This window comes from Carcharhinus amblyrhynchos, chromosome 14, assembly GCF_965287045.1.
Source record: "Carcharhinus amblyrhynchos chromosome 14, sCarAmb.v2.hapA, whole genome shotgun sequence".
NCBI classification, from domain to species: domain Eukaryota; kingdom Metazoa; phylum Chordata; class Chondrichthyes; order Carcharhiniformes; family Carcharhinidae; genus Carcharhinus; species Carcharhinus amblyrhynchos.
In genome coordinates this window covers 47,576,216-47,590,400 of record NC_137337.1, presented here as the reverse complement: position 1 = coordinate 47,590,400, position 14,185 = coordinate 47,576,216, and the positions used below count along the sequence as shown (strand labels likewise).

The 14,185-nt window shown below is 42.3% G+C and overlaps 1 protein-coding gene across 6 annotated transcripts in view; it reads left to right on the top strand.

The window, feature by feature from the left end:
* The window catches only part of ralgapa1 (Ral GTPase activating protein catalytic subunit alpha 1), a 247,344-nt gene that overhangs the window by 170,996 nt on the left and 62,163 nt on the right, over positions 1-14,185 (top strand). For all 6 annotated transcript variants that reach the window (XM_080202818.1, XM_080202821.1, XM_080202820.1 and 3 more), the window contains 2 exons: positions 5,189-5,312; positions 12,467-12,622. In XM_080202818.1, the coding sequence (XP_080058944.1) occupies positions 5,189-5,312; positions 12,467-12,622 (280 nt within the window). The remainder of the gene's footprint in view (positions 1-5,188; positions 5,313-12,466; positions 12,623-14,185) is intronic.

Below are 14,185 nucleotides of genomic sequence, written 5' to 3'. Positions count from 1 at the left end.
CTGCTGCAGTTTTTCGCCCCGTAAGTAATAGTCCTTCCTACCAAAGTGGACCACCTCACACTTGCCAACATTAAATTCCATTTGCCATTTCCTGGCCCATTCGCCCAGCCTATCTAGATCCTTCTGCAGACTCTCCACACCCTCCACACAATTTGCCATTCCCCCTATCTTGGTGTCATCAGCAAATTTTGACACCCTACACTCGGTTCCCTCCTCCAGATCATCTATATAAATGGTAAAAAGCTGAGGCCCCAGCACCGACCCCTGGGGCACTCCACTAGTCACCATCTGCCAATCCGAATAGCACCCGTTGACCCCCACTCTCTGCCTCCTATTTGACAACCAATCCTCTATCCACACTAACACCCTACCCCCAACTCCATGTGCCTCGACCTTCTGCAATAACCTCTTGTGAGGTACTTTGTCAAACGCCTTCTGAAAATCTAGAAAGACCACATCCACCGGCTCTCCTCTATCCACCGCCCTAGACACATCCTCATAGAACTCCAGTAAATTTGTCAGACACGACTTCCCTTTAATGAAACCGTGCTGCGTCTGCTCTATCAAGCAATTCCCTTCAAGATGCCTCGCAATTTCCCCCTTAATGACAGATTCTAACATTTTACCTACCACAGACGTTAAACTAACCGGCCTATAATTCCCCGCCTTTTGCCTGGCACCCTTCTTAAACAACAGCGTAACATTAGCCGTTTTCCAATCATCCGGCACTTCCCCGGAATCCAGCGACGTCTGGAAAATAACCACCAAGGCATCCACTATCACCTCCACCATTTCTTTCAGAACCCTCGGATGCATTCCATCCGGTCCTGGGGACTTGTCCACAATCAGCCCCTCCAGTCTGTCGAGCACCGCCTCTATAGTAACAGTAATGTCATTAAGACCCTCCAGTCCTACCGCCTTTCCATCGCTAACACCCGGCAAATTATTCACGTCCTCCTCCGTGAAGACAGAAACAAAAAAGTTATTCAATACCTTAGCCATATCCTCATCCCCTACCACTAGGTCCCCTTTCTCATCCTCTAAAGGACCAACATGCATCCTAGCCAGCCTCTTCCTTTTTATATATTTATAAAAACTCTTGCTATCCTTTTTTATATTAAGCGCTAGCCCAGCTTCATAGTTTCTCCTACCCTTCTTTATCAACTTCTTTGTCAATCTTTGTTGACATTTAAACCTCTCCCAATCCTCTTCTCGCCCACTACTCTTAGCTACTCTAAATTCCTCCGCTTTTAATTTAACACTTTCCTTCACCTCCTTCGTTATCCACGGCATATTACCTCTCTTCCTACTATCCTTTTTGACCATCGGAATAAATTTCCGCTGAGCACCAAGAAAGATCTCCTTAAAGATCCTCCACTGCTCCTCAACAGACCCTCCCTCCAACGCGCTCCCCCAGTCCACATTCGCCAATTCTTCTCTCATCCTACCGTACTCCCCTCTATTCAAACAGAGGACGCGTGTCCGGGAACCCACTTTCTCCTCCTCCATCTGCACCAGAAACTCCACCACACAATGATCACTCTCCCCAAGAGGATCCTTCACCACAGGTCCCTAATTCTACCCGCCTCATTACATAGCACCAGATCCAAGATAGCTTGCTCCCTCGTCGGCTCCAACACACACTGTTCAAGGAAACTATCCCGGCAGCATTCCAAGAACTCTTCCTCGAGCCCCCCGCGTCCAACATGGGTCGACCAATCAATATGCAGATTGAAATCCCCCATAACTACGGCTGTCCCATTCCTGCACGCCGCACTTATTTGCGCATTAACAGCCCGCCCCACCTCCAGATCATTATTCGGGGGCCTATAGACGACACCCACCAGCGTCTTCCTCCCTTTGCTGTTCCTAATCTCCACCCACAATGATTCCACCCTCTGCTCCTTGGCTCCAATATCATCCCTTACTACCACCGTGATGCTATCCTTAATCAGCAGAGCTACGCCCCCCCCCTTTTCCCTCCTGCCTATCCTTCCTAAACACTTGATACCCCTGGACATTCAGCTCCCAGTCCCTGTCACCCTGCAGCCACGTCTCTGTAATGGCCACCAGATCGTATCCATTTGTGTCGATCTGCACCACCAGCTCATCCACTTTATTCCGAATGCTTCGTGCATTCAGATAAAGCGCTTTCATCCCAGCCTTCACCTGGACCCTATTTGCTGTAACGCCACCAACCATACTCACGCCCCCTACTCCCTCTATTATTGGGACATCCTCGGCCTCTTCCCTTACCTGTACCCTCTCCTTAACTTTAGACCTCATAACATCACCTACCCTCGCACCCTCCCCCCCCCTAATTAGTTTAAAGCCCTGTCTACAGTCCTCTTTACTCGATTCGCCAGCACTCTGGTCCCAGCACGGTTCAGACCAACCCCATCCCACCCGAACAGGTCCCACCTACCCCAATACTGGTGCCAATGCCCCATAAATTCAAACCCATTCCTCCCACACCAATCCCTGAGCCACCCATTCACTTCCTTAATCCTGTCAACCCTACGCCCGTCTGCACTCGGTTCAGGCAGTAGCCCAGAGATAACCACCTTGTCGGTTATACTTTTTAATTCCATTCCCAACTTCTCATACTCCCTCCCCAGATCCTCAGTCTGCATTTTGCTTACGTCGCCGGCACCCACGTGTACCACAACGACCGGATTCTCACCCTCCCACTCCAGGTTCCTCTGCAGCCCAGCTGCGACATCCCGTACCCGAGCACCAGGCAGACAACACACCCTTCTGTGCACTTTGTCATTGTGACAAAGGACAGTGTCAATACCTTTCACCCCACTATCCCCAATCACTACTACGTTCCTTTTCCCCCTCTCTTTGCCTATGTCCTGCTGCATCACTGTACCGTGTGCAGTTTGCTCACCAACCTCACCTGCCTCATTCTCGTCCAGCGTGGAAGCAAGAACCTCAAACCTGTTATGCAGATTAAGAGGCTGAGGCCTCCGCTCCTCACCCCCCTTCCTCCTCCCAGCAGCCCCCTCTTGTCCCTGACCCTTAGAGTTAGTCACTTGCACCCCATTGACAATGGCACCCTCTCTTCCCCTGCTGAGCCTCAGTGACTGTAGCTCAGAGGCCAGCTCATTTACCCTGAGCTGGAGCTCCTCCAGCAACCTGCACTTACTACAGACATGGTCACTGGGATGGACCCTGGGGTCCACCAGTTCCCACATCATACAGAAACCACACATCACATGCCCTTCCATTATTCAGTGTAGTAGTTTTGAAAAAAATTTTTTTTTTTTTCCTTGTTTTTCAAACGAACTCACCTGGCCTTTTTTCCTTCCAGCCCTTTTTGATATTAAGCCCTAATAGCTCACTCTACTTCCCTCTCACTCCGCTGCCCGCTCAGACGCTGCCCGCTGTCTACACCAGGCCTCCTTTTAAACCTGGCGCTGATTTAAAGCTGATGGCCCACAACTGCCTGCTAACCACTCCCTCAGAATTCTTAAAGCAGTAAATACAATAAATAAATGCTTTAAACAGTTCTACAAAGAACGAAGTGCTTTAAACTTATTTTAAACAGGTTTTTAACAGATAAAATCTTAGCTCTCTCTCTGCTCCTTCACTCGTCTGCGTGCCAAACATACAATCCAAAGAGCTTTACCCAGTTTCCAGATCTTTTGTGCATTATGGTTGAAAGACCTTGGATGTTGGCTTTCCATGTCGTGTCTTTGCTGTTGCTACCCAAGCTTTAGTGTGTACCTCACCATGTGGTCCTGGACCTTGCCAAGTTCAGTATGCAACACTTGGCAGCTCTTTGCACTGAAAGACCAGTATGTTTTGGACAGACCAAAGAGCAGTCTCTGTTTCTTCCCCCCGCCCCCCCCATCCCAGTTCCTCCCCCTCGATGAAACTGACCCCACCTCCAAAATCTTTTCCTCTTCCCTGAGATGCTTAGCTTCTCCCTGGCCTGTCAAATACCTTTAAGCTTGGCTGGAGCTTGGCTGGAACTTGAACTTAGATTGGATGAAAAATATTTTCAGGTAAGAGGATAGGAGCAGCAATCCAACTCAGGGCTATAGTTGTTTTGTTCAGCAATAAAACGAGTAGATCCAATACTGAGCATTAAATAGTAAAATCAATATTTTACATTTCATCTTTCTATTATTCACCAGCTGATCAAAAAGTGTTCATCTCTGACTGTTTTATCTTGATTTTTAAACTAGCTAAATGAATTAACTTTTCATTTATGGTGAGGTAATGTCCTGATTGGAAAATGCAAACTGGCAAATTCTTTTTTGCTTCAAACTGACTTCAGTGTTAAGTTCATTTTACCAGCAATAATACTATTTGGACATAATTTATTTCTGTGAGTGTAGAAAATTGCTAGTTTATCTAATTTTTGGATGATGCTCATGCTTTGAAAACAATTTAACTTACAAATACAAAACTTCTAATTCATAGAACCATCATAGAATCCTTACGGTGCAGAAGGAGACCATTCGACTCTGCAACAGAACACGTTACACAGACTCTAATCCCACGCATTTACCCCACGAATCCCCCTAACCTATACACCTTGGGACAGTTTAGCATAGCCAATCCACCTAATCTGCACATCGATTCGCTCTGACTAATTAATGTGCCTACATGTGTGTTCCCCCACAACTGTTTTTTATTCTTTGGATGTGAGCAGCACTGGCATGGCCAATATTGGTTGCCCATCCCTAATTGACTTTGGGAAGGTAATGGTGAATTGCCTCCTTAAACCACTGCAATTCATGAGTTATAAGTACAGTGCTGTTAAGGAGAGAGTTCTAAGATTTTGATTTCACTTGTTGCTGTGTCAGAATGGTGTAAGACCGTGAGGGTAACATGCAGGTAGTGGTGTTCCAATGTGTTTTGCTGCTGTTGTCCTTCTATGTGGTGGAAATCATGGATTTGCTAGGTCTTTACATTACCCCCTTAAGAATTGAAGTGCAATAACAAACAAAGCCATTTGCCCAGGAGGATGTGTTATGACTTCAGATTTATGAAGGGCAAAATGTTCCAATTGTTTTCCATGTTTTGGTGCTTGTTGTTTTAACCATATTTGGAATCTTAAACCTTGAGAGAACCTGGGCGATTCAATATTTCATTGTTTGAAACTAAATTACTATAGACATTCCACAGTTATATTTGCCTAGTGTTTAGTTACCTACTGTTTTGTTTCATCCAGTCGAGAAACGCACAAGATAGCGGTGTTTTATGTTGCTGAGGGACAGGAAGATAAACACTCCATTCTAACGAATACTGGAGGAAGCCAATCCTATGAGGATTTTATAGCAGGGCTTGGTTGGGAGGTAAAGTATCCTGTGCTTATTTATTTTTCGTGTCCCTGAATAAATTCACACAAATAAGATTTTCAGTATTAGAAACTGTTATGTACATAGAAGTCCACAAAAATGTTTGCCCTTTGATGAAGTGGACATGGAATTTAAAGATTAGTTTGCACAATGATTTGAAATATGGGACTGAAGTTATGCTTTTCTTCCTTGTTCATCTATTTTCCACATACCTTGGAAAAAATCTATTATCGCGTTCAATTTTTTAAAAATCAGGTGATGCTGTCAAGAATATTACACTTGGAGAAATCATGCCACTTTCTCAGAATTTCAGTATGCAGAACTATAGAAAAGTTACGGTACATATAAAGGCCATTCGGCCCATTGTCTACCTCACCAAAAAAAAGAAACTAGCCACTCATTTTAATCCCACTTTCCTGCATTTGCTATGTAGTTTTGCAGGTTGCAGCACTTCAGATGCCCATCCAGGTTCCTTTAAAGAATTGTTGGGGTATCTTTGAGTGTTTCAGGCTCAACCACCAACTTAGGCAGTGAATTCCAGGTGTTCACTACTCTCTAGATGGAAAGCTCTTTCCTCATCACCCCTTGAATCATCTTACCCGTCACCTTAAATCCATGCCCCTGTATAATTGGCCCTGCTGCTAGGGAAAACAAGTGTTTCCTGCCTACTTTATCCAGGCCCCTCATAAATTTGTAAACTATAATTAATTCACCCCTTAGCCTCTTCTGTTCTAAGGCAAACAACCTTATTCCATCCAATCTCTCCTTATAGCTGCAATTTTCAATCCCAGACAACATTCTTCTAACTCTCCTGTGGTCTCTCTTCAGAACAAGTATGCTGTAGCTAGAACGGTACACAATTCCCAACTGTGACCCAATTGACATTTTATACAGTTGTATCATTACATCCCTTTTTTTTGTACTCAATACATCGCCCAGTAAAGGAAAATGTAAGAAGTGAACCTTCCACATATCTGACAAAGGAACACCGTTTCCAAAAGCTTGTAAGATTGCTATCAAGTAAACTGGTTGGACTCTAACCTGGTGTTGTGAGACTTCTTACCACCTTTAATTGTCCCCAGTTTATTACTTATTCTGTAATGAATAAGTGTCATTCTTGATGAACTCCCAGAAAGAAAACTTCCCAATCTTCTTCAATTCTATTTCGATAACTTTACAACATCTTCACCCCAGTTCATCCAAATGTGTTTTGTAGCAACATTGACTTTGGTATTGAATTATTAACTCTTCATTGAAAATTGCAAGCGCTAACTTCAAAAAGTCACTGTTGGTTAGTTCAGCCTTTTCCTCAGAAGGTGTTCTTTTGTATGATAACATGCAAGGTGACACTGCAGTAATGAGACTCATCCAAAATAATCAAGCTATAAACTGCGTTGGTCTAAAATTTGAGATTCTTCCACAATATAATTGTCCTTTCCAATCTAAGGTACTAGAGGGATCCTAGCATCTGTGGAACTATCACATCAAACACATCATGTTCAGAAGAGAAGAAAGGGAATGGTCAAAAGTTGAAGTCTGAGATACAAACTAATATTATCCTCATTTCTCTTGAGTATTAAATTTCACTTTAATCTTAATGTGGATTTCAGAGCTGGACCTTCAATCAAACGAAACATTCTCTGATTTGCGCTTCATATATAAAAATCTTTATAGTTTGTAAACAAACCAATCCTAGTCCTCTTTTGTGCAGATCTTCCTTTTGAAAACCAAATGTATATTTTGTACTGCATATGTTTTTTTAAATTAGCACATTTTTCATTTAGTTACCCCCACGTATCGTAGAAACCTATTTTTATCAATAATCAAAATTATTCATGAAGTACTGGAACTGCCACTTTTATAGGCATCAGTTTAAATCTCAAGACAACTACCTATTTTTTTTCCTCCACTTTCTGCAGTGGACAGTAAGCTGTAACTATTATCATAAGGAAAAGTTCATACATTATGGGACACGTTTCACATTTCGTCCTTTCTCTGTTCAAATACTTTTATGGGTAATTTGGTTGATAAATTTTTTTGCAGTTTAGACTTACATTCTGGCTCACTATTTTCAGTTTATTTTCCAAACGTCGCTGGATTCCGGGGAAGTGCCGGAAGATTGGAAAACGGCTAATGTTACGCCGTTGTTTAAGAAGGGTGGCAGGCAAAAGGCAGGGAATTATAGGCCGGTTAGTTTAACGTCTGTTGTAGGTAAAATGTTAGAATCCGTCATCAAGGAGGAAATAGCGAGGCATCTTGAGGGGAATTGCTTGATAGAGCAGACGCAGCACGGTTTCGTTAAGGGGAAGTCGTGTCTGACGAATTTATTGGAATTCTATGAGGATGTGTCTAGGGCGGTGGATAGAGGAGAGCCAGTAGATGTGGTCTTTCTTGATTTTCAGAAGGCGTTTGACAAGGTACCTCACAAGAGGTTATTGCAGAAGGTAAGGGGGTATGGAGTTGCGGGTAGGGTGTTAGCGTGGATAGAGGATTGGTTGTCAAATAGGAGGCAGAGAGTGGGGGTTAATGGGTGCTATTCGGATTGGCGGTTGGTGACTAGTGGAGTGCCCCAGGGGTCGGTGCTGGGGCCTCAGCTATTTACCATTTATATAGATGATCTGGAGGAGGGAACCGAGTGTATGGTGTCGAAATTTGCTGTTGACACCAAGATTGGTGGAACGGCAAATTGTGCGGAGGGTGTGGAGAGTCTGCAGAAGGATCTAGATAGGCTGGGCGAATGGGCCAGGAAATGGCAAATGGAATTTAATGTTGGCAAGTGCGAGGTGGTCCACTTTGGTAGGAATAATAGTAGGAAGGACTATTACTTACGTGGTGAAAAACTGCAGCAGGCGACGGTGCAGAGGGACCTCGGGGTCCTTATGCATGAGTCGCAAAACCCAGCCTGCAGGTGCAGCAGGTGGTCAGGAAGGCTAATGGGATGCTGGCCTTCATAGCGAGGGGGATTGAATATAAAAGTAGGGAGGTCTTGCTGCAGCTGTATAGGGCATTGGTGAGGCCGCAGCTGGAGTACTGTGTGCAGTTTTGGTTGCTGCACTTATGCAAGGATATTTTGGCCTTGGAGGGAGTGCAGAGGAGGTTTACTAGGTTGATACCGGAGTTGAGGGGGTTGAGCTATGAGGAGAGGCTGAATAAACTAGGCTTGTACTCGTTAGAGTTTAGAAGAATGAGGGGAGATCTCATTGAGACATATAAGATGATGAATGGGATGGATAGGATAGAGGTGGAGAGACTCTTCCCGCTCAGAAAGGACAGTAGGACTAGGGGGGCACAGCCTCAAGATAAAGGGGGGGGCAGTTTAGAACGGAGTTGAGGAGGAACTTCTTCACTCAAAGGGTGGTGAATCTCTGGAATTCTCTGTCCGTTGAAGTGGTTGAGGCTGCCTCGCTAAATATTTTTAAGACGCGGGTTGATGGGTTTTTGATAAGCGAGGGGATTAAGGGTTATGGGGAGTGGGCGGGAATGTGGAACTGAGCCACGACAGATCAGTCATGATCTTATTGAATGGCGGGGCAGGCTCGAAGGGCTAGATGGCCTACTCCTGCTCCTATTTCTTATGTTCTTGCCTCTGAATCAGAAGAATAATGCTTTGAGCTGTTCTCCAGGACTAGAAGGTGAGAACATGTAGACCCATGCATTAGTGTAGTACAAGCATTGTTGGAGGTGCTCGTTTTTAGATGAGGTGCTGAACTACTGTATCTGCCTATTCAGGTGAATGTAAAATGGATACTGTTTGAAGAACAGTGTCCAAGCAAACATGATATATGGCTGGCTCATGACTACCAAAAATAATTTAATGGATATTAATCTCATGTCCAGTTGTTAGGCTGTGTTGTGAAAACGTTGGATGCTATGTTTGTCCACATTACAACAGTTCAAAAGTAATTGATTATCTGTTACTCCTTATTTTCTCCCTACCTCCACTTTTTAGTAATAAAGAAATATAGAACACGGCACTGAAGGAAACCATTTAGCCCATTGTGTCTGTCCCTGCCAGAAACAGTTATCCAGTAAAATCCCACATTTCAGTGCTTAGTTCATAACTTGGTAGGTTATGGCAATTCAAGTGCATATCCAAATATTAATGCAAGGGTTTCTGCATCGACCACCATTTCAGGAAATGAGATCCAAACCCTGCCACCCTCTTGAGTGGGAAGATTAGTCCTCAACTACCATGTGATCCTTCCACCGATTACTTCAACCAAGGACATCTATTTATTGATCTTTATGCTAATGGAAATAGATTCACCCTATCCACTGTCTAGCCAGAGAATATTGGAAAATGATGGTCAGAACATTTACTATTTCCTCCCTTGCTTCTCTTCATTGAATGAAAAACATTTAATCTCGTCTTGACGATTTATCTACTCTCTCAACTCCTTTAATATGTTCCCTCTTACCATGGTTATCCCATCCAATACTATTTTAACTATAATATCTACATAATATTTCTATTCTCTTTTGTGAAGAAAAATGCACAATATTAATTAAGAACCTTGACACTTGGATATCCTTTTTGGTCACAAATAGGACATATTCTTTCTTTAGTTGTCCTCTTACTGATTGTATTTATTAATCGTCTTTGCCATATTACTTCATGCCCTCTGTTTGCTTTCCTTAATGTCCTTTTTAATTTCATTTCTGCCCTTCATATTTTGCATTATTAAGCTCTTGTGTTAGATAGAGATAGGCTTCCTTTAGTTTTGCTTTATCTTGCTCTGATAACAGGAAGTGAGAAAGGGATCTCAATTTGAGAGTCCCACCTTTTTTTCTGGGAATATATTTGTTCTGAACTCTTCTCTACTTTCTCCTTGATTGCCTGTCATTGCGCTGATATCAATTTACATTTAAGTAGATGTTTCACATCCACATTTTGGAAGAGAAAATTACATCTTAGCCTTATAAACTTGGCCTTTCCCCAGTGTAATTATTTTACTTTTATTTTTACCCTTTTCTATAACTATGCTAAATCAAACTCAATTATGATCGCTACCACCAAAATGCACTCTCACTGATGCCCATCCCAACTGCTGTATTTCCTGAACTTAAGTCCAGAAATGCCCTTTTTCTTGTTGAGTTTGCAGTGCACTGGGGGAAAAAAGTTCTCCTGAATGCATTCTCAGAATTCAGTATCATCAATGCTGTTTACATTGATTCTATCCCAGTTAGTATCAGGATAATTGAAATCCCCTATTACTGCTGCTCAGTTGTTTCAGCACTCATCAGCAACGTAACAGACACATGGGAACACCATCATCTGGCATTTCCCCTCCAAGTTGCTCACCATTCTGACTTGGAAATATTTTACTGTTCTTTTACTATCACTGTCTTTCAATGTCACTGGGTCGAAATCCTAGATCTCCCTCTCAACAGCATTCTGTGTAGCTATATCTCAGGGACTGCAGCAGTTCAATAAGACAGCTCACCACCACCGTCTCGGGCAATTGGGAGTGGGTAATAAATGCTCGCCTAGCCAGCAGTGTCCATGTCCCAAACATCCTCTTGTCTAACTCCCCCGGTCTGCGAGATGGTGGGGAACTATAGTATACTTCCAGGAATGTGATTGTCCCTTTTTTTCCCTTCCTCAGTTCAATCTATATGGCCTCAGTTGATGATCCTTATAGTATATCATGCCTTCTCACTGCTGTAACCATTTGTTTATAGAATATTACAGCCTCCCCCTAACTCCACTGATTTATTTTAATCCTCTCCCAATCATGTCTGAAATTAGGTATGTTGAACTACTATTGTGCCCTCCTTTATGAACCTATGGTTCAGTGAGTCTTGTTAATCTTCCATCTTTGGAGATTGGCTACTGCTGGTGCAAATGATGAGATGATGTATTGAACTTACTGGATTCCAAACTAATGAGGCAGAGTCATTAGTTACACTTGAATAGATCCTCAGTAGTTTAAACAAGAGAGAATAATTTCTAGCTCTCATTGCAGAAAATTCTCTTCAGTTACTCCAGATGGGCTGCTGTCATCCTGTAAGGGATGAGCACTCTGGTCATAACTCAGTGGTTTGAATCTTCTGAGGAGCAGCAATCACTGTTGGATTGCCACTCAGCTCCCCATTCTGAAACAAAGCAATGGTATTGGAAATTGTATTAGGTTATTGGAAATATCTGAATTGCTATTTGCACAATTACTCTGTTATGTTTGTAACGGCAACCAGAATTGATTTTTTTTTTGTTTTTGCACCCATCATTCCAGTTTCCTCCAGCTGCATAATGTTACATTAATGTACAAGAAAATTCCCAAGTGAGCCAACATGACTGCCACTTAGAGAACTTAGTTATCTTAATTTTGAGGAGACGGTGGAATACTGGTAATGTCACTGGACTAGTAATCCAGAGGCCCAGGCTAATCGGGGACACAGGTTCAAATCCCGTCATGGAGGCTGGTGGAAGTTAAATTAAATTAAATCTGAAATTGAAAGCTAGTTTAAGTAATGGTGAGCATGAAATTTTCATTTGTTGTCTGAGAAGTTGTCATACATTGTCACAATGCCAGGGATCCGGATTCTATTCCTGGCTTAGACCACTGTCTGTGTGGAGTTTGCACATTCTTCCCATGTCTGCATGGGTGTCCTCCAGGTGCTCCAGTTTCCTCCCACATTCTGAAAGGCGTGCTGGTTAAGTGCATTGACCCGATCAGGTGTCGGGCTGTGGCGACTAGAAGAATTTCACAGTAACTTCGTTGCAGTGTTAATGTAAACCTTATTTGTGACTAATAAATAAACTTTACTTTAAAAAAATCCATCTGGTTCACTAATGCCCTTAAGGGAAGGAAATCTGCCATCCTTACCTGGTCTGGCCTACGTGTAACTCCAGAACCTCAGCAATGTGGTTGATTCTTAACTGCCCTCTGAAATAGCCTAGCAAGTCAATTCAAGGACAGTTAGGAATGGGCAACAAATGCTGGCTTTGCCAGTGAAGCCCACATGCCATGAAAGAATAGTTTTGTTTTAATTTCAAGTTTGTGATAGAATATAAATGTGTACTAATAATTTTAATATATTTTAAAGCCATTTCGTACACTTCAGTCTCAATAAATGGATAAATAATGCATTGGATTATAAATCATTGGATTAGGTTTTCTTATTTGTATTCTCATTTCTTGCTCTTTAAGGTTAACCTTACTAATCATTGTGGTTTCATGGGTGGACTGCAGAGAAATAAAAGCACTGGACTTTCAACTCCATATTTTGCTACCTCTACGGTGGAAGTAATATTTCACGTATCTACAAGAATGCCTTCCGATTCAGATGATTCTTTAACAAAAAAGGTATGGGTGTGCAATAAATATGTAGCTAATATACTATTGTAACATTTCTTCTAAACTCATACATTGAAATTTTTTTAGTCTCAAATTAAGTACCCATGTTTTATGTTTCCAGTTTTTGAAATTGAATGTATTTAGCTATGAATTGCATGTTGCATCAGTTGATTAATCATTGTTGCTACTGTAATGAAATCATCTGTTAATTACTCTGGTCAACTTATTTTAAAATTCAATATTTTGACTATTCCTAGTGTTCTCATTTTATCCACTTAAGTATGCTATTTTAGGTAATATCAGTTGTGTAATGATGTGCTGTATCTGTAAATTGAGCATGGTATTAAAGTGTTCATTAATTGTGCCTCTCGTACCTCATCCTCTCAACCTCGAAGGACATGTCTGTTCCCATTAAACATTGAGGATAGGGAAGAATTGGATGCCCACTGGGTTTGAGGAGAAAAATGCTAAAAGAATATTCAGAATAAATACTTTTCATATACCATCATTCCCACTTTCCTTCTAGCTGAACATGGCCTTGTTGAGAATAGTGGTTCTGAGGTGGCACCAGTTAAATTCTGTTTAGATTACAGTGGAAAATTTTAATTGTGTAAGTTTAGAATGCGAAGGAGATTAATATTAGTAAGTGTTATAATTCACACACTGTGCCAAAAACTGTCGGACTCAAATCTCAATTCTGCATGTAAATTTTAAATCTCAACAGGGCTGTTGTTTAAAGAATTATTTTAACAGGCAGAATGTCTTTTTCCAATGCGGAAAGGAAAATATGATTATCTTCATCCTGGACTCTGCTGTTGCCTATCGTCCATTTTATAAATTGGTATTGACAGCAGAAGATCTTCTGCCCCAATCTGGCTAAGAAATTGTCAGAGCCAATAAAAAAGTTGATGAACAATCTCTTAGTGCCATCATGTTTAGCAGTCAGACCTACTGCTGGCACTCAAAAAGCTATCAATTGAAATCTGTGGTAGCTTACTGCAGTTTTGAAATGTGGTGATTGAGAGGAAAGACCACAAAAAAATTGTCTTGTCGCTTTTGTTCTCAAGTGCATTGGCTCTAAGGTTTTTTTTTTATGGGATTCCATGTTTTCCACCATTTTGAACTGTAGTCTTTTTGAGATAAAGGCTAACATTTCATTAGCCTTTTAAATTATTTTTGTAACTCTCCACGCTGTAAATGCTATGATCTATCTCACTTGGCTTCAAAGTAGACGATTGTGATGTTTTTGTCTAAAGTTTATGCTTTTGTAAAAGTACTTTCTTTGCACAGCGAGCTGGGAGACTCTAGCGGAGGACATTTTGTGGGCACCCCACTGGGCGCCATGGCCTCCGCATGTCTCCCAGTGCCGATACCCAGCACCATCAGCTCCTCCCCAGAAATCAGCATAGAGTTGTATAAATAACGTTAATGGCAATTAGCAGCCCATTAGCAGGCCCGGGACTGAAATCTCCAAGCCCGCTAGCCGCACCCCTTCCAGCCAGGAGTAGTTCATTCTGGCGGGGGAGTGGGGCCTGGGCCCCAGCATGATCAGGGGACCAGCAATCAGGCCGG